We start from the raw sequence: 21,621 nt of genomic DNA on the forward strand, positions 1-21,621 counted from the left end.
CCCTGCATGTGAAGAGGAGGAAGAGAAGCCATCATTGACTTTCACAAAGGCCAGTAATACGTAGCTCCTTTAAAGCACCCCATAGCCGAACTCTCTGGGCCGTTTACATCCAACCCTAGACACCTGTTCAGGAGTTCCACAGCCTCCCTGGGATCAGCAGGTAAAAACTGAAGGTAGAGCTGCATGTCATCAGCATACACATGACACTTTAACCAAATTCTCCAGATGATTTCTCCCAGTGGCTTCACGTAGATGTTAAAAAGCTTAGGGGACGTAGGAACATAGGACGCTGCCTTATACTGAGTCAAATCATGGGTCCATCTAGCCCTGTATTGTCAACACTAACTGGCAGCAACTCTCCAGGGTTTCAGACAGGATTCTTTCCTTGTCCTGGAGAAGCAGGGGATTGAACCTGGGACCTTCTGCATGCAAAGGAGGTGCTCTACCATTGAGCTAATAGGGCACTTCACGTTTCATCCCAAAAGCTGTCCTGGGTTTCAGTAGTACTCTATAGGCCAGGGGTAGATAGCCATGGGCACATTTGTCAATTTGAATAATGGTCCTGGATACTACCACAAAATGGCTACCATGGACAATTAACTTGCCCAAAAGACTGAGTATAAGGCAGCGGTCTGAGCCCTAACATACTAAACAACTCCTTTGAACCCAAGTTTTCATCACCAGCTGAAACACCAGCTAATAATAATAATAATAATAATAATAATAATATGTAGGGCACCTTGGTGGGCACCAAGAAAGATATATGGAGGCACACTCGCATCCGTGAGCACCATGTTGCTTCCCCTGCCATGGGCTATCTCAAAATTCAGGCAATATCATGCAATTCATTGCATTTGAAATCCATCCCTGGAAAAATAGATACAAGTACCGTATTTCTTCGATTGTAAGATGCCATCGATTGTAAGACGCACACTAATTTCAGTACCACCAACAGAAAAAAAAAACCTAAGACACACCCGCGATTCTAAGACGCACCCTGTTTTTAGAGATGTTTATATGGGGGGAAAAGTGTGTCTTAGAATCGAAGAAATAGGGTACAATAAAGAAACTCCAAGCTGGAGGAAATAGATTCTCTGTTCTACTCCTTCAAAAATGTCATGTCCTGAAAAGTTAGAAATGCACTTTGAAAGGAAAATGAAGAAATTACCTTTATTATCCTCTTTTGATGTTATGTGATTTTTTTCACCATCTTCATTATAATCTGATCCTAAAAAGTAAAAATGAAAAACAGGTGAGCTGTCAAATTAATTACCAGTAATCTACTTCTCCCCTTTAAGCACAATATTTGTATCAATACATATTTTATTTCTTTATTATTTGCAACATTTACATATCACTTCACATCTAAATAGATTCCAGAATGGTGAACAGTAAAAAATAAAATACCTTATTTAAAAACTTTAAAAACAACAAACAAAACAACAAAAACAACAGAATACCAGTGAAAGCCATGGCTGGCGACTCAAGGAAGGCTTCTTGAAATAAAGATGTTTTCAGTAGGACTGAAAACAGCCCAATGTTGGTGTCTTCCTGACTTCTAGGGGCAGGGAGTTCCATATTACATATAGCTGGCCTAAAACTGGGGTTCTGTCTTCCTCAGAGCATTTCTACACAAACCTTTCATTGCACGCTTGTGATTGGTAATTCAAAGAAAATTGCAGGTCTTTTACATGTTGTCAGCAAACTCCAGAGCGTCTCCTGCACGTTTTGAGCTTTATCCCACTTTTAAAAGCATCAAAGATAAGCTGATACAAACGGTAATGCGAGATATCAGCAATGTGCATTGATGGTATTGTGTTATAATACAGCCACTAGATGGCACTGTGTAATGAAAAATATAGAATATTGCAGAGAAAGGGAGTTTTCAATTCAAATCACACGTCTACCGTGTAAAGAAGCCCATTGCAGTCTTGCAAAGAAACTAGAAGCAGGAAGCCCCAATAAGGATGTGGGATTTCAGGCTGGTGCGGTGAAGCCCACGGTATCCTTCAATAATTTTAAATATTATTTATATCCTTCAATAATTTTAAATAGTGCATTATCTCTGATCTTTTTAAAAGCGAAGTTACTGGAGACATCCTGGAGCTTGATGGCATCATGTAAGGAACTGCAAACTTCTATGAGTGGCCAATCATTAGTGTGCAATAAATTGTTCATGTAGACAAGCTCTCAGAACCTCTGAAGTGGCTCAACTGAATATCAAGGTCCCACAGAGGACAGGTGAATAGAATTCCCCTGCCAGCCTATCTTAGTTGCAAAGTGGAAGAAAGTTACTTTGGAGACCAAGACATAGTTGCAGGTTGCACTGCTGCCATTTGCAATCATAGCAACGTCTTGGACAGAAGAAGCCCACCTTGGCCTCTCGTCCTCCATCTGCACTTCTTTGAAAAATACAGAAGGCATGTGTAGTGTACTGATCCCACAACATCTTCTTCCACTTGGGTTAGTGGGGGTTGAATCTCAACTCCCATTATCCCCAGCTGTTGGCACTTCTTGCCTGGGATCGTGAGAGTTGTCGCTCAACTCCCATGATCCTAGAATTTTCTGCAAATGCACAAAGGAGTTTAAAATTAGTAAACAGGATGTAAAACCCTTTATAATCTGTATCATTCCAACAGATCAGATTTGCATTTTCCTGAAGTTTGGCCAAACCCTCCTATATGATATCTTACACTCTGCAGTACTGTCCATCTTCCTATGTAGTATTTTACCATATCTGGCAATGCCTACTTTGTTTGAAGAGCAAAACACAACCACCCTGTGGATATATTAATAAAAGTCTTTCATTTGGCCTAGTCCAAAAAATGTCCTGTTTTAATGGTGGAGGTGCTAAGATTAAGGTTTCTTTAAACAAACAACAACAATGAAATAGACATTAAAAAAGGAAAGTAATTAATAATAAACTACCATAATAGAATTCCCGTTCATTATTCTGCACTGATGACAACTTCTCACCCATTGAATTGGTTTCTGGTCTGGAACTAAAAAGAAAACAGACCAAGGAATTGAATAATGGAAACAAAGCATTGATATTTTAGCTATAGAAATTCATCTTTCTAACGATGTCAGAGATATAGTTCTGGTTTGGCCCTGAGGACAAGCAGTCTAAAGAATCACTGAGCATTCATGGATACTCCTAAAGCTATGTACTCTTTCATGGCAAATCCACTTACACAAATCCCTACCACACTACCACCCTCCCTGCAATTATATTCTATGTTGGCTAGACCTGTGTGGCTAGGCTGCCTTTCCTTGGAAATGTGTAATCACATAAAACACATGAGAATCCCAGACTTGCAAACAATTAAAAACTGAGTTATTGTTCTAAATGTATATTTATATACATCCTTGTATCCTGCTTTTTTGGTCCAATGGAACTTCCAAAAGGATTCGCAAAAAACAACAAAAACAGTAGGAATTCAAAAGCAAAATAGCTAGGTAATTTATTTCTTTGAGGTGCTAAAACCCACTGCACTCCCAAGTTTGCTATATCAGTTTAAAATAATCTAGCAGACTCAGGTTGTAGGTTGCAACCAAGGCCTGGTGTCCCCAAGAACACACTCAGGGCACAATCCTATGTATGGTTAGACAGTGAAAGGTCCTACACTTCCCAGCATTCCCCAGCCAGCCATGCTGGGAGTTGCAGGACTTTTTTCCTGTCTAAACATGCATAGGATTGCACCCTGAACATGCATAGGATTGTGCTCAGATTTTACAGATGTGTAAAAGGCATCTGTGGATATTTGCCACTACTTTACTAGGGAGAGGATCACACCCCAGTGTTGTTGTTGTTTTTACCTTGAACCTTCTAACATTTTTTTTTAATTTAACTCTTCTTTATCTGCTTAGGTTATCAGGCCATTTCCATGTAGAAGTCTGCTTCAATTAGCTGCTGTGTCCATTGAGACAGATAAATGATACATATGCAGACCAGTGTTAGGGATATGACACCACCATATTGGCTAGAAGGACCTTTTCCAGTACCAGTAAGAAACCAACCTACCTTGCCAGTTCCATAGAACTGCCTCTGCCTTGATAAGGAGAAAAATAACAATAAGTTACTATGCCATGTTGCATACATAGAAAGACAGCTGTGAAAATAAATGAACAGGGATGTTCCCCAGTGCTGGATGAGGCACTCTGGATCCAGATGGTTCTTTTAGCCTAATCCAGCAGTGGTTTATTCCCAACATTAAGCATTGGTTTGTGGTTGTTAATAATGGGTTATTAACCCATAGAGTTTACATATTATGAAAACAGGGATAGTTGTGAATTTTTAGTTGTGAAGTATAACAAAATAAAAGAATTCAGCTAAGAAAACACAAGAATCATTTAGAGATTATAATGAGCACTAACCATTTTCACCATTCACAATGTAAATATATGCTCTCTTCCAACAACCAAAAAGCCCCAGAGCCACGCCATTTTGAGCAGAAATGTGTTATTTTAAATCACAATAGCTATATTCAAAGTTTATAGTCTGTCTCAAGAAATTACTTTTCCAATGTTTGCAATTTGCTTCCAATCAGAAAATTTGAATAAAATAATTTGACTCATTCATTCCAAATATCTTCTATTATTATTTTTTTGTTATTTTTAGATACACAGCCTTTTCTTCTTTAGCAGAGACCATCTGAAATATCTGGATCATCAGAACTTTGTATTAATGGATGTGCACCTTGCATAAAATTACATCAGTAACCTAGTACAGACGTAACACCGCCTGAGGTCCTAATCATGGCTCGGAGATTGAACATACACAAGCAGGCTCATGTACTCTTTCCCCTTTCCTCTTGTAAATGAATTCTCTCTTCTCTTAAATTTTTGGAGCTACCCTCTTTGCAGCTGTATGCCTACACCACAGTTAGTTCCAACCCCAGTTTGCAACCATAGTTAGATATGGGTTTGCAAACTTTGGTTTGGAGTTAAGCACAATTAGCAAAACTACCAATGCAGAGGTAGCTGCGAACTGGAAAGTAAGTTTTAGGGAGTGGAGGGAAGAGAGGGAGACGAGGTGCTTCTATGCGGTGCTCCTGAAGTGGTTGGTGGGAAATACCAAGTTAATTCCAATAATCAGAAGGTTCAGATAAAAGGGTTGGTGTTCCTTTCACCAAATGAGTGAATTCAAAAGAAAATATTTTACCTTTTGCCTTCTTATGAAGGTACCACCAGAGCCCTGCAATACCAACAGCAAGAAGAATCAGCAGTAGAACTGCTGCAATTAGTGATTTCTTCCACGAAGCCAGAACAACTAAAAATTAGGAGAAAGGTAGGTCACAATTTAGGCATGATATTGCATCCGTGTCAGTTTTTACAAAGAACAATCCGTCACTGTAAGATATGGAAATCTCTTCAGATGTTTAGGGATGCAAACCCACATAGGTATGAACAAACTGTACAAATATTGCCACCACCCAAAGGATTGTTACTGTTCTAGATTACATGGACATCATGGTTGCTGCTTCAAAGTGGCTCCACTGGATTTAATTCTAGATTGCTAAATTGAGGGAGATTGCATTGGAGAACCTTTCAAAATGATTACTTTCCATAGAAACATCACCTGCCCCAGGAACTGGTGGGCTTCTAGGGGCACCGTGCTTTTTCAAAGGAGAGCAAAGGGCAGGTAGCAGGGTGCCCAAGGATGCTGGGCCTGGATTCTTGTTTTCATCAGTAAAGCCTGAGCACTTCTCGAGTTTAATCACAAGCACTAATTAATATAGCCCTTTAGAAAGAAAACTGTTGTGTGGAAGAGGGTATTTAGTTAGGTGTAGTTTTTCCCATTCCTGCATGACAAACTGCACCTTCTGAAATCCCCATGTTGCATAATTCTTAAGGCAGAACTACATATTTAAACATAGAACAAAATAATCCTCGGAACTGCAGGTTTGTGACAGTGCTGAGAACTTTCTGTTATGAGACCTCACTGAACAACATTTTCATGGTTCTCTGGGAAGTGGGAATGACAACTGAGCAGGCTGTTAATCTGCTGTATCTACTTTCGGTTCATTATAGAATTGAGATCTGACCACTATACAAGGAACATTTCCTTTCCTGCTTTTCCACTACATAACATCTAGGTGGCACTGTGATATACTGGAATAGCAGAAATACACAAGAAGTCATTGTGCTTTCTTTCGCTTTCACGATTAAAATGCTGCATTTTCCTGGCTCTAAGAAACCTTGCTGAAAGTACTGGGTAGATACAAAAGCGAAACCAGAGGTTCACAGCGTCATCTAAAGAACCCATAAACAACCATGAGTAGGGAATGATGAATTTATGATAAATGCCTCATGTAGAAAAAGTGCAAAAGCGAGGGAAAGAAGCACCACCAAATGGAGAAAAAATGGAGAGCGAAACTCTGGTTCTTTGAATCTTTATTTTTGTTTTCAAATCTTCAATGTACTTACTCTAAGCGTTTCGAACAAGTGTCCTTCATCAGGACATGAAGAAGGAAACAGAGGAGAAAAACATCAAACAGCAGTGCTGCGGGTCAAAGTCAAACAGCCCAAACAACAATAATAACAAAAGATAAAACTTGATTATAAAAGAAACTCTTGGCCTGCACGCCAAGCATCCATTTTCTGAGAAGCGACGGATGCTTGGCGTGCAGGCCAAGCGTTTCTTTTATAATCAAGTTTTATCTGTTTTTATTATTGTTTGGGCTGTTTGACTTTGACCCGCGGCAACTGCTGTTTGATGTTTTTCTCTTCTATTTCCTCCTTCATGTCCTGATGAAGGACACTTGTCTGAAATGCTTAGAGTGAGTACATTGAAGATTTGAAAACAAAAATAAAGATTCAAAGCACCAGAGCTTCGCTCTCCATTTTTTCTCCTTCATGTAGAAAAGCCCTGAAACCAATTTAAATCTATTGTATAGATGTGCCTGGAAATGTATAGGAGCCTCATCTTCCTTTGCATCTGTCCACCATATTGTACAAGCTCTTATAATACCAGGATAGTCTCAGAGTCCTTTTTCTCAATTCTTTATGCAGAGTAAATTCATGAACACAACTTACCCTTGACAATTATCGCCTTGCTCCTTAGAGGTAATTTTGCTTGGTTGTCAGCGGTGCAAAAATACTTCCCTCCATCTTGGTTTGTGAGTTCTTTTTTGTAAAAAGCAGCTCCGTACACTTCAGTCTCTGTTACCCGATACAAGGATTCAGAGCTATTTTCTCTAAAAAAGTTGAACTCAATAGGAAAAGACCCTGAACCAACAGTGCAGAAGAGTGAGAGATCTTGGCCATCTTCCACAAATCCATATTCAGGTCTTGTCAAGTTTATGTTAACAACTGGAGCTGTGGATTTAAAAAAAAAGTGGTGGGGGGAGGAAAGTCTCGACAGCAGATTTTAAATGGGTGTAATAGAAATGCTCACTATATGGAAAATTATGAAAGTGCTGGAGGGAAGTGATAGAGTAGGTAACGTGAAGGCCAATGATACCTGATGGAATGCATTTACAGCCAGCATGAGTAAACAAGGATTGGGAGAAAATGGCTGAAGTGCATTACAGTGGCTGCAAGTGGGTGGGTCCTTTGGATCAGGGGCTCTGCTAAGGATCAGATGGAAAACCTTTGCAAACCAAATTTGGCTCCCTATGCTTACTACACAAGCTTTGAAGCTTTTAAAATTTGCAAAAAAAAACAACACCGCAAAATGCAGCAACACGCCAAACAATTACCTATTGCTGTGATGTTTTCTCCGATGCTTTGTTGTGTAATAGAATGGCCATTCTGAGCATGACATCTGTATTCTCCTGGAACATGCACATCTGTTGCTTTGACCTGAAAACTTGCTGGTGAATTTTTTTCTCCCACAGTCTTGTTTTTAAGTGGGACGTCTCCTCTGTAGAGAATATATGTAATAGGCAGAGTTCCGCTGTTGGAATAGCAGCTTACATAGAAAGGCTTCCCCAACACTACTACCTGGGGAACTGGTTGGGAAAGGACAGGTCGGGAAACCGGAGCTGAAATGAAATACAGAATTGGTACATAAGTGGCTGTATGAATAATCCAACCTGGAGTGTGTTGCATTTCTATGAGTCCACAAGTGGATGCAGCTGTGCTTCCAGAAGGAGATCACCACCAATGGAGTCCTGTACACTTCCTCCCCCTGCCCTTCCCCAGCCAGACCCCAGGTATGCATGCGCAGCAACACACACCAGCCATGATGTAGAACAGGCCGTTACATGCCTCCCATATGCACGCACCAACCATTACATTTAACCTTCTGCAAATGGGGCTGTCTTGTGCCCATGTGGAAATGGACCACAGACCATGGGAGTGCTCCTTTGAATCCTCGACACATACCTGGAGCATTGAACAACTGATGGGAGATACATCTCTTTTGTACTTGGGTATCCGCACTACATGAAAGTTGGCCCTGGGAGTACTAAGACTATATTGTGATGGGACTAGATGAATAAAAGGGACCAGACGGTCCTGCTTGCATTGGCTGTGTGATATCTTGCTCACCTGTGATGTCTTGGCTTCACCTGAGACGCCCACAAGCTACTATCTATACCACTAGCATCTAGGACCAATTTCAATCCCCCCTATGCTGATGATGTTTGTGAGGGTTTAGGCCTTCCTGCTGCTGCTCCTGACTCGCCTTTATTCTTTAGGCTGCACAGCTTTACAGCCCAGCACCTTAGCCCTCAGTTTCCCATTCTGCTGCCACCATTATCTGTTATCCGCTCAGTCACTCTTCCACAGGCCACACCAGTTGGTTGAAAGTAACTAGAATTTATTAATATAAGTGCATGAACAAGCTTATTGATTTCTTCAGTTGAAATGCGAATGGTTACAAGGTTCTTCTAAGCATATTAGTTTCTGTCAGTTCTTTCTTAAGATGTTGCACTATAGTATACTAATGTCTTTATACTCAGCTATCTTTATTCTCATAAAATCATCTACTTCTCTCATATAATCCTACACTTCTCTCAAATAATCATCTACTTCTCTCATATATAACTGTTCTCCTCACAGAATCATTCACATATTCCTTAATCACTCCTTCATGCTCTCTACCCCATTTCTACCATTCACTTCACAGAACCTGTGACTACAAATTGTAAGTACATTGGGTTACTTCCTGGAACTTTATGCTTGACAAATAACTTGACAAAGATTTACATTTAATGCATAATAGCCAGCTGAACATCACAGGCTGCCTGTATGTTTGCAAGCCCAATTCAAGGTGCTGGTTTTAACCTATAAAGCTTTACACGGCTTAGGACCACAATACCTCTCCTGACCTGAACATACCCGAATACTACAATGAACATCTGCACTCTCATTCCAAGTGCTACCTCTAAGAGAGGGCTACAAGGCGTCAACAAAGGAGGGCCTTCACAGTGGTGACCCCACTCCCGATTCTGGAATGAGCTCTCCACAGAGGCCGGCCTGGCATCAACATTTTCATCTGTTTAATGCCAGGTTAACGCTGCCCTTTACTCCCAGGCATTTGATGGCATATGATGGGGCATTTATGCCAGTCATCTAAACAGGTCTAGTATTTTACTGAAACTGTTTTAGGTGACTAAATAATTTAAATTTTGGATATTTAATTTTTTATGCTGTATTTTTAATGCTGTATTTTATTGTCTTATGAATTGTTGTAAATTGCCCAGAGAGCTTTGGCTATTGGATGATATTTATTTATTTATTTTATTGCAATTTTATACTGTCCAATAGTCAAAGTTCTCTGGGCAGTTTACAAAAAATAAAACCATAGAAACCATTCAAAATATAAAACAAACAGTATAAAAGCTTAATACAAAATACAATATAAAAACACAGCCAGGATAAAATCAAGCAGCAATGCAGAAATTAATACCGATTTAAAATACAAATTTAAAACAGCAAAGTTAAAATTAATTTGATAGACTGTTAAAATGCTGAGAAAATAAAAAATAGAAATAATAATAATAATAATAATAATAATAATAATAATAATAATAGGCACTCTTTGCCCCCTTCTAGTTCAGTTCAGAGGGCTCAGCAGCTGTCCTGTGCCCAAATCAGCTTACCATAAACACGTATCTGTACCGGTTTACTCTCCTTGGCAATCCCTTTTATCTCAGCCTTACAAACATAGTTCCCGCTGTCAACAACGCGGGCTGTGATATTGTAGATGCTGGAGTTTGCCAACACTCTGTTGTCCTTCAAGAGTGAAAAATGTATTGGCTGTGGACTATTAACTCGACATTCAATTTGTATCCAGCTGTTTTCATTCCAGTGTTCTTTGGGAAGAATCAGTATTGGCTTGGAAAATAATTCTGCAAAATATATGGAAGAGCATACAGGTAATCCATTAGAGCCTTCCCACATGATCGATGTATAATGAAACAAATGTGCAGTTATTATCCAATAATGGCAGGAGATCCAGTCATGTTTCACATGAATAAATCATTTCTTTTGTGGGAATATCACAGTAATATTTGTTGATACAAAGAAAACGCAATTATACCCCCTCCTAGTGTATCCACTTCAATAATGTGTCCTGTGTGGAATGCAACTGAGCAAGTGCCTTCTACTCTCATTGAAGAGAGCCTGTGACATCACTAGTACACCAGTGCTCTCAGAGAATCATTGCTCCAGGTGGACACATTGAAGGATATATATTTTTTCATCTCCTGGCATTGAGAGCTTCTCTACATTAAGCAAAAAGCCTACATTCTTATCAGGGCTTTCTGCTTTGTGGGATTAAGATGGGCTTCTTTACACAGTGGACATGTGGTTTGAAACAAGGAAAGTCCTTCTTTGGCAAATTCTATATGTTTCTGTGCGTTTCAATTTACAGCCACTAGATGGCACTGTCATTATAGCGTTACATCGGCATTTCACACAGCCGATAGATTAAAACAACATCCCTTTCCACATTATCTCCAGTCTTATTGAAAGTGGGATAAAGGACAGAAGTGCAGGAGACATCCTGGAGATTGATGACGTCTTATAAAGGATGTGAGTGAACAATCATGAGCGTGCAATAAATTGCTTGTTCAGAAAAGCCCCGAGAAGAGCTTAAGAAAGCAGCAGTGGCACTATGAGATGTGTTGGATGGCTGCAGAGAATGATCAAGCCAGCATTTTAATCAACCCAATGCCCCTGATATATCACCACTCCAGAGGAAACTGGAGCTAGCTATAAAAATCAAGCCATATGCCTTGAATATTCGGAAGTGAAAGGACTCTGTAGAATTAGGCCACTGTAATTATTATACATAGGAATGGCAAATGGTCATTCCTTACGTGCTAAAACAGCATAATCTATGCATAAGAAGGACATAACAGCAGGTTTGAGGGAACCCTGAGGTTTGAAGAAGTAGCTAAACAAAACAAAACAAAAACCACCCTGTAGGTAAAAATAATAACGGGACAAAATCCAATGAAGACTGAGGCCTTAGCTAGGCCTAAGGTTTATCCTGGGATTGTCCCGGGGTTGTCCCTGCCTGCTCCCGGGATCTCCTGTGTGTCATTTACATGAACAGGGATGACCCCGGGATTATCCCGGGATAAACCTTAGGTCTAGCTAAGGTCTGAGTATGCTCATTCGGCATATGATACAAGCTGACACTGTGTGTGGAGGGGAATGGAAAACAGGGAGGGCAAATGAAGCTTCAAAATGGAACACTTAATACTACAACTTTTGCTGCAGGCTACTCTTATGCATACTATAGTAATGTATTCTGCCGAAATGCTAAGTTATATTCAGGTGCCAACCCTAACTTTCACATATACCAGAAAGGCACCAAATGAGTTCAACACAGAATATTTGTATAGGGTAAGTAATTCCCAAATGTGCAGAAAAAGATTTATAGAGAGTATGGTTAAACATTCTGGTCAAACTTCCATTTGGATCGAAAACATCATTGCCATTTTATCAGGACCCTGCCTGGATAGTGGGTAGACATACTCAAGTTAAGGCCTGAGGGTTGATCTTGGCTATATGAAAGTTCCATTACTATTATATTGTAATTTTTGTAATGGATGACAAAGGGCATTTTAGCAAGTTATACCAACATTGTTTACATGTTGTTTACATGTCACACAGCTTTGTTTACATGTCACACAGCTCAGTAGTGATGTCACCGTCACACACACTATGAGCATTAACTTTTCAGCATTTGCCTAATTTCTACTCCCACTGTCTTTTAGAACAGGAGATGTCAAGCCCCCACTCCCCCACCAGAAGGGGCATCTGGATGACTAATTTTTGGTCTAATAGTACTAGTGCACCTGCTCATTCACAGATGACTGGAACAGTTTGAGGTTTTTCCCCCCTTGGAATTTTAGTTTAATATTTATGTTGCATTTTACCTTGTGAATTGTTGTGAACCGCCCAGAGAGCTTTGGCTATTAGACGATATAGAAATGAATGAATAAATAAATAAATAATATTTCCATATTGGATCTCTTTATAAAGGCACCCAAGGTAAAATAGAGACAAGTAAATATGCATTCCTTAAAGATAATTTAAAAACTCTAAAATATAGTGGAGACTGGTGGCCCCGATATCAGTGGGACAGTGAATCCGCTCCGGGTTTCAGTCAGAACTCTGAAGGCACTATCCAAGGTGCTTTGCAATAGCCACATCACTGCTTCACACCTTGGATAGCTCCTTAAGAGTTCCCTTTATGCTCCCTTGCTCTCAAACACTGTCACCCAAAGAAACGATCTAATCTGATCATACACCGGTGCTTAGTGTGTTACAGAGGCACTTTAACCAGAACTTTCATCTAATTCTCCAGACTTTCAGATTACAGATTTAGCTCTTCAAAAACTGCGCGCTCCAAGCCCTTCCTTCCTTAGTTGTTGTTAATAATAATAAGAATAATAGCAGAGATGCAAATGTCTGCCCTCTGAGCTAGCACAGGCAAGGCAGAGAAAATTCTTACCAGCTACGCCAACATTTACTTCGTTGATTTTGGACACGCTCCCAAGTTCTGCTTTGCAAATGTAATTGCCATTGTCCTCCATGGTGGCTACTTTGCAGTATGTCACAGTCTCTTTACCCTTTGTGCTGTTAAGAATTTTTTTGTCTTTCTGGATGATGATTTCAGTTTGATCCGGATGACCTAGGACAGTTGTACATTCTAGGCACATTTGATCTCCTTCTGTAATGTTATTTGGTGGCAGGATGGTTATTTTGGGTTTGGAAAATGGTTCTAGAAAGAAAGAGAGGGGAAATCAAGCATAAATACATAACATATGGAAGGATGTTGTAGGACTTACATTAGGCACTTCGACATTCATTTCTACTAGAAACTCTTCTACGAATCCCAGAGGAATTTTTCAAGAATTTTACTCCATTTAAAGTATCAGTTTTTGAAAAGGAAACAGGAAAGGAAAAGGGAAGGGAAGGAATGATCTCAGTGCCTTAATATCAGTGATATCTTTAAGGGGCTGTCTTCTGGCAACCAATGGCAGGTTGCCTTCTGCCCGGGAACACCCCCCAGAACAACGCCCAAGTGAGGACAGACAGGGAAGAGCTACACTGACCTCGCTCATGCAGAAAAAGTCGTATCTTCAACTCTTTGCCGTGGAGTGGCTCCAAATTGGCAGCTGCGTCATATAACCGACAGCACGGATTCAGAGCCACCCGGGTCAAAGACAATATATAGAAAGCCCCTAAGTGTTTGTTGTTATTACGTGCTTCTAGAGAAAGGGATACTTAAGGCAGAACTAGACATGGTGACAAATCCATGTGTTTTTGTTTTATAATAACATTTTAATTGCATTTACCCAAATAATAAAAGAACAACATTAGACCAGTAACAAATTCTGCTTTACACACTGGATAAAATGAGGTTCCATAAGAGGCAGACAATTAAAATAAAACGATAATTGACAGGATGCAAAGTACATGGGATTGAGTCTGCCCCAATCACATAGAATGCAGTCTGATTTAAGGAGCAAAAGACACATGTGTGAGAAGCAAGAAGCCTCCCCATTCCATACCTTCTTCTACTCACCACAGCCTCTTTCTCAAAGGACTTTTCTCCTAGCTGCGCTCTGACTTCAAAAGTGAGCCAGGCTAAGAGAGAAGAACTTGGGAAGAGCTTGCTCCAGAGAGGGAAGGATTCACTCCCCCGTGTATCCCTTTTGCTCCTTAACTTGGACTCCCCAAGACAGCCACAACACAACCCACATTCTATGTGATTATGCCCAATCTGAATCTACACACAGATCTGGCACAGTTATATGTCTAGGCATCTCTCCCAAGCCTTGAGTTCTGCAGTCCTGCCCATCCAACACAGGACCAGCTCCTCCAGCAATCTAAAGAATGCTGGGCATAGGAACTGCCCTGCTGGACCAGACCCAGGAGCCATCTCCTCTCCTATGGCAGTCCATCTTAACAGCACTTTGACAATGCTACGAGGTCCTGCAGGAATATCTGGTTGATTTGGAGTGTCATAAGATGAGCGCACGCTCGCTACTGTCCACTTATGGATGTTTGTGCATCCTTTGGATGACAATGTCCGCCTCCTGCTCCTTCACCTTGTGTTTCTGTCGCAAAATAGGCCCCTTTTAATCTGACTTTTTTTAAAAAAAAAACAGAAATGTGCCGCCATTTCCTGCTGTGTGCAGGAAAAGCACTGCAATACAAACAGCCCCTGAATGGGCCACGTGGTCATTGCTGCTTCCTCTTTCATTGCTGCTTCCCCTTTCTCTCCCCATGTAAAGAGATCGTCACTATTGTGAAACAGCAGCAGGAGGCCATAGCGACGGTAGGGAAATGCGAAAATCCACCCGTCTGAGGATACTCCTGATCTCTGAGTGACCTTTAACAGCCAAGCTAGCCAAGATACAAGAAACACATAATGGCCTTCTGTGAAGTAGCCCTTTATTTAGGCACATAGTTAGATTGTGTATACATGGGGGGATGGGGGCTTATGGACCAATCTTGCAAGTCAACACAAATTCAGCCATTTGGATAGTCAATGTACACATGGACAGTCAGCATCACAGCAGCAAGCTCTGCCCTGACCTATGCCTTTCGTTGGAATTCCTGAACTGAACCCACACACATAAAGGTCTACATGCAGGGGATTCCATCCATGTGATCCACCCTTTGCTGGGCTCCTCATTATCTAGACAGAAGCCCTCCCAGCTTAGCTATGTGCTTAGGGGGGGTGGCATTCTGGCATTCTAGCGAACATGCATAGTTCAGGGGCAGAGCTTGTCCTCCCATACATATTAATGAAACACCGTGCTTGAATGCCCCCAAAGGGCTTCATGTTCTTGCTAATCTAATTTTGGAAGACATTTACCAGGTAACACTGCTGTTGAGCATAGAAGAAAGAAAGAAAGCTAGTAGGAATTATGGCTACAATTTATAAATACATCAGGAGAAATCCAGCATTACGTGAGTGGACTTCTACTTGCGCAATAGGAATTTTCCTTCTCTTCCCCCCCTCCCCACAACCCCCTCCTCAAATCTGCACTGGAGGGTCCCCCAACCCTCCAGAGGAGATTTGGCAGGCTGCAGGAGGGAGGAGAAATGTATCTGCCTGTGGTGTCCATTCCACAGGTGGAAGGACATTATTGGATTCAACCCATAGTGGTTGGATCCAATAATGGTTAATATTGTCAAAAATGATGTGGTATTTTGGGGACAAAAGATGTCATGGGCATAAGAACAAATACATATAAAATAGTTAAACATTAAAGTCTAATTGCATGAAAGTAAAAATTAACTTACCAGTAACAGTAACTATTGTTTTGTTACTGGGTTTTGATATCTCAGGCCCTGCCACTGAATCCATTCGAACAGTACATTCAAAATACAAAATACTATCCCCTGCATCAATTGGAAATTCCATCTCTGCAAAGTTGTTATTCACTGGTCCTCTCTTCCTGTCCCTTTTTGATTGTTTTGGAGACTGTGGGATTTTATAAAATGTGAAATAAAATGGGGGGGTTTCTTCTGGCACTTCACAGCGTAAAGATACTTTTTCACCTTCCATCACTGCAGTTTTCTGGACTGTCAATTTTGGCTGCCTTATTCCTTTTAAAAAATAAAAGCAACACAAGACATTAATCAGAACATGCTTCTACGAGGAACAAACTAGACATTGATTCAAACATCCTGGACTTGAGATTCCCCAAGTAGTTTTCTTTAGAAAAAGCAGGTGTGTGGGGACCTAGAACCGGATCTTTCCCCATGCCATTTCTACACCCAAACATTGTCTCTCCTGAAGCTGTTTTTGCCCCTGAAGGGGCCATTTGCAGCAAATAGCACTTTGGGGGCAGCTTGGAATGGAGGGGGCAGGTTGGCAGGATAGCTCCTTTAGAGTTCTGACTAGATCTGACTGAAAACTTTAGTGGATTCACTGCCCCAGTGACATTGGAGCCTCCACTAGGCAGGGAGGAGGGTTAAAAAAAACTTGCTAGTGGTCTAGGCTGGAGAGGGAGTGAAGTGGGGCCCACTTGCAAACTGAATTTACCTGTAGCAAGGCCCACTTTCCCCCTGTATAACAGAAAACCCAAGAATATCACATTGGTAGTTAACACTGAGTAAGTTTGTATCTTATTTTTCATTTAAATAAATGATGATACAGGCTTTTGAATAGAATTTAAAAGCATGACACAGAGCACGAGTCTCCAATGCTGCCTGCGAGGCCACGTTGAGGTGCTTGACAAATCATTCATAATTTATGACACTTCTATCATGTCTCCCCTTACTTGCCTTTTTTAACAAGCTGCTAAATAATCCCTGCTGTTGTAACCTTCCCTCATTGGGGAGTTGCTCCACCAGCCGCTTGATCGTTTTCATTGCCGTTTGGGGGGACAATTGATAAGGCAGAAAGATGCAGACTCCAAACTAGCGTGTGCTGCCACCAGTCCACCAGAAACTCTGTTCCCTCACCAGTAAGCAATTTACTGGGATAATAAAATAAGAACTAGGATGTATTTACCAGCAAAGGAAATGGGAGGGGATGAAGAAGTAAAGCAAACATTCAACTGGGCAAACCACTGAAAATAAGTCTCGATATGATAATATGAAAGGAAGTCCAATAGTTATATAGTCCACCTATGTAGCGTTCATAGAATCATAGAATAGTAGAGTATAAGGCCATCGAGTCCAACCCCCTGCTCAGTGCAGGAATCCACCTTAAAGCATACAGATGGCCATCCCGCTGCATCTTGTATATTATTTCTTAAGATCTGTTTCTAGTTGTGCAGTCCAGGACTTAGCATTATTGTACTAGGCATCAGTCACTAACAGTTAGAGAGGTCAGTTATGCATCACCAAAAAAAGAAAAAAAGAGGATGGTGATTTGCATAATATTCACATGTGCTAATTTTTATATATACAGGAAATTTAGAAATAATTATTATAATTTAAGTAAAAGTACAATCTGTCTCATCACAGTGAGGAAGACTGTGATATGTTAATTTTCAGTTCTTGGTCCACAGAATATTTCCTCTAATCTAAAGCCTGCCAGTGATTTATGCTAATAAAACACCATGGTAGCATTTTTTTAAAAAAAATCTCTGGCATGATTTTCAGAAGAAGCAGAAATGGCACATGAACTGAAACCTCCAGGAATCCTGATTTTGCACAGAAGAGCCTGGACCAAGAATGGATCCACTGGAAGCAGATGTTTGGGCTCTATGTCAGTCTCAGAAGAAGAAGAAAGCTGGAAAGTTTTCCCTTACTGGAGAGTAGACTAAAGCTCAGCATTGGCACAAGGTTGATTGGAGGTGGAGCCTTTTCTATGGCAGTGGTGCTTCACCAGTTATGGAACAGCCTCCCCAGAGATACTCACCTGGTACATATATGACTAAAGTTTAGGTCAAAATCAAATTATTATTATTATTATTATTATTATTATTATTATTATTATTATTATTTACATTTATATACTGCCCAATAGCCAAAGCTCTCTGGGCGGTTTACAGAAGTTAAAAACACATGTTAAACGACGATAAGCTGTTAATTGGCTGTTAATTCACTTTATCTACTTTAGGTTTCATTGCAGAATTGAGATCCAAGCACAACACAAGGAGTGTTTCCTTTCCTGCTTTTCCACTAAATAACTTCTAGGTGGCAGAAGTTATTGGAATATAATGGAGTATAATGAAATATGCAAATACACAAGACGAACTCACGCTTTCTTTTGCTTTCACAATCAACTGCCAAATTTTCCCTGTTCTAAAAAAACTTGCTGAAACTGCTCCTTAGACTCAGAAGCGAAACTGGAGGGTCACAACATTCTCTAAAGAACCCATAAACAACCTTGAGTAGGGAATGACAAGTGCAAAATAAATTCCTTGCGTAGAAAGCCCAATGAAAAGGACAGAATAAAAGAAAGTTCTTGAGTTCATCAGTGACAAAACAGTATTATAACCAAGAGAAGGTTTAATGGAGCTAAGAAGAAGAGTATAGTGAAGAATAGAGGACCATCAAAGAGACAAACCCAACAGAGAACAGGAAAATAAGAGGGAAAAGAATAATTAAAATACAAAGTTACATAAAGGCACTAGGAGAATATAGTGGTCAGTCTTTTATATCTATGAACAACTGCATTATTTTAGCACCTAGTCATATTCTCTGCCAGAAAACATTTAGGGGATGAAGGAACACCTACCTTTCACTTTAACAATCAAAGGATCACTGGATTTTGTTTTCCCCTCAACACTCAGTGTACACTCATACTCTCCCGAATCAGAAAATCTAGGCTTTGAGATTGTATACTGTGCCCAGTTTTGCTCCGATGTGTAATTGAACAGAATGTTTTCATTCCTGGAAAATGAAAACGTATAATTCGGCTGGAAATGTTCGCTCTTGCTGATGTCCACAGAACAGTAGAGGGTGACTGGCTTTCCATTCTCCACTTCCTGAGGTGGATCAGCACGGAGTGTAATTTTATTGATGGTGAACACTGGAAAAGAGGAGAAATACCAGTGACATTTATTAGTTTCAGTAACAATCCAGTGCAGTTTATTAGAAAGTGTCTGCATATGATTCACAAAGCGTCATCACATGGGGGAAAATAGCGTTTCCTTACCGTTGCTTCTCTGCCCCTATGTTTGTCCCTCATTACTTCCTCTTTCTGCCCGGAGGGGAAAGAGGAAGTAAACAAAGACCACGTGGCCCTTTCAGGGGCTGTTTGTAGCGTGCTGCTTTTCCTGCATACAGCAGGCAATCACGGCACATCCTCTTTTTAAAAAAAGTCAGATTAAAAGGGATCTATTTCACGATGGAAAAACAAGCGGAAGGAGCAAGAGGTGTGAAGGAGGTGGACACGTGTACTTCCATAAGTGGGCAGTAGCAAGCGTGCGATAAAACACTTGTCTGATGAACTTCACAGCCTCAGTGGAGTTCATATCACCACTACTAGAGTGTCAGCCATTTAAAGCAATCTGAGTTGGTTAATCAAATACATTTTTCTTGATAAATCACACAATTAAGTGATTAAATATGCATGGATTTGCACATAAATAAAGCAATCATACTGCAGCAAAAGAATATTTTGTTTTTAGATGATGCAACTACATGTTGCAGCGAGCACTTCCTGTGAGACAGAAAAGAAGAGTCGCTGATAAGAATCCACTTGTCACATGAACAAGTACTTCTATTAAAAATAATTGCAACTTTTAAAATAAATAGTTATTATTATTATTATTATTATTATTATTATTATTATTATTATTATTTCTTTCCTGCCTCTCCCTCTGGATCGAAGCGGGGAACAACATTGAATACAAAAATATTAAATACATAAAACTGATTAAAAACATAAAACCAATACATTATTTAAAAAAGAAAACTTTTTAAAAAAGAACTGAGGAGTGGAGAGGTCCTTTGCCGGTATGTTCCTGCTGTCAATGGACCAGACAGACAGGGCACTGGCTTAAGGTCAGAGTGACTAAAAGGAAGCTGGAAAAGACAGGCAGAGGACAAAAAGCAGGTAGCTGAGGAAAAGACATGTGGAGGAGACATGGAGCTGAAGAAAGGAAGGGGCTGAAAGAGAAAGGGCTGGCCCCAGAAACGGTGTTGCCGAAGGCAGAATATCAAATGGCACCCCCTCCCCAAGTAAAGTTCAGAATATCCAAGGTTAGCTAAGTTATTTTTGCTCCTGAGGCAGAAAATCCCACAAATGCCTTTGTCTGGGAGTAAAAATAAAACAACAGCAGCAGCAGCAACAATACACTATTTGATGATGAGGATGAGGATGAGGATGACGACGGCGATGATGAGGATGAGGATGATGAAACAATTTGCCCTTTTGCGACATCCAAATCTGTTGCCTGAGGTGACCACCTCACTTTTTCTAATGGAAAGCCTGTAAAGATAAAGTGAGACTGAGGCAAAGGTCTTGGGCTCAGAAGAAACTATATGCTTTGGTCAGAGGAAAATAAATCGAAAATGGAGCTTTGGGACTTGGAGGGTGGTGGGCAGGATGTCCAGGGGCCTCCAGATTGCCAAGCCCAAAAGTATGAAGCATTCAATATCTTTAATAGTTGGAATGAAGGAGACATCTTGACCAGGCGCAGCTTCTCCCGTTACTGCAGCGCTACAGTGGGAAAAGCCTCAGCTGGTAAAATATTCCCTTTAGTACAACTTTTAAAGGTACACTGTCTGGACCTGGAAACCCCAAAGAGTAGTGGAGATGCTGCATTTGACAAACTGAATAACCAGCTGAATCCAGCCTGAGGCAAACCACCTGGGCTGCTTACAGCCATACTAATATTTCATTTTCTTAATTCTACAGGTAAGATGATCACAACACAGTTGAGCAAACGCTTTCAGGGAGTTGCTAAAACAGGGATGGGCAATTTGTGGGCCCTCCAGATATTTTTGGCCTACAATTCCTAGTCAGCATAGTAGAGGGTGAGGGATGATGGGAGTTGTAGGCCAAAACATTAGGGGGTCACACATTGTCCAAGTTTGTGCTAGACCAAGCTTTTAGCAACAGTTACAGAACTATTGCAGGAAATGACAGTGGGTAAAAAGTGCCAACGCCTTACTGCTGTCATCAGCTAAAAATTCAGAGCTCTGTGAGAAAGGCTAATAGAGAAGCATTCACAAACATACAACTACGATTCTCACAATACTTTGGGGGGAGCCATGACACCTCCCCTCACCATGTCTATGCACACATGGGTTGTCATGCTGTCCAAACCCTACAAGCCTGGCTGGCTGCTGTGGTCAATAAACCACCCAAAACCCACGTTCTGTTGTGGGGTTGTGAGGTGGTTTATTAACCACCCAGACACCCACCTTCTCTGAGTTTGAACATCATGACAACCTGTGCCAGGTGAGAGTAATTAGAGAAATGAATCAGCATGTGACCAGCACATACAGGGCTGGTTAACAAGCCACCATGGTACTTCCAAAATTGATATTTGAATCTTGGCAAGGAGGTTTAAGATCAGGTATTCAGTTTTCAGTATTACATTTTCTTTATCCAGTTTCAGAATCCACGGCCATACATTTTTTTTATTATTTATTAACAATATTTTTAGACTGCTCATTTGAAACAATTTGGTTCATTGTTAAATACAGAGGAGATGTCACCATTGGTTTTTAAGCTTTTTGTTGTTGAAAATAGTATATAAAAGGAAAAGCAATTGAAATATGTCTACA

The 21,621-nt window shown here is 40.5% G+C and overlaps 1 protein-coding gene across 5 annotated transcripts in view; it reads right to left on the reverse strand.

The window, feature by feature from the left end:
• Nucleotides 1–21,621, reverse strand: part of PECAM1 (platelet and endothelial cell adhesion molecule 1) — a 51,561-nt gene that overhangs the window by 21,119 nt on the left and 8,821 nt on the right. For 4 of the 5 annotated variants that reach the window (XM_063120005.1, XM_063120006.1, XM_063120002.1 and 1 more), the window contains exons 3-12: nt 18,620–18,913; nt 15,727–16,032; nt 12,920–13,189; nt 10,053–10,301; nt 7,704–7,988; nt 7,039–7,320; nt 5,165–5,272; nt 4,025–4,052; nt 2,929–3,002; nt 1,169–1,228 (exon numbers count right to left, since the gene is read on the reverse strand). In XM_063120005.1, coding sequence (XP_062976075.1) covers nt 1,169–1,228; nt 2,929–3,002; nt 4,025–4,052; nt 5,165–5,272; nt 7,039–7,320; nt 7,704–7,988; nt 10,053–10,301; nt 12,920–13,189; nt 15,727–16,032; nt 18,620–18,913 — 1,956 coding nt within the window. The remainder of the gene's footprint in view (nt 1–1,168; nt 1,229–2,928; nt 3,003–4,024; nt 4,053–5,164; nt 5,273–7,038; nt 7,321–7,703; nt 7,989–10,052; nt 10,302–12,919; nt 13,190–15,726; nt 16,033–18,619; nt 18,914–21,621) is intronic. The other variant, XM_063120004.1, reaches the window with a different exon arrangement.

Source organism: Elgaria multicarinata, chromosome 3 (assembly GCF_023053635.1).
Source record: "Elgaria multicarinata webbii isolate HBS135686 ecotype San Diego chromosome 3, rElgMul1.1.pri, whole genome shotgun sequence".
Classification (NCBI taxonomy): domain Eukaryota; kingdom Metazoa; phylum Chordata; class Lepidosauria; order Squamata; family Anguidae; genus Elgaria; species Elgaria multicarinata.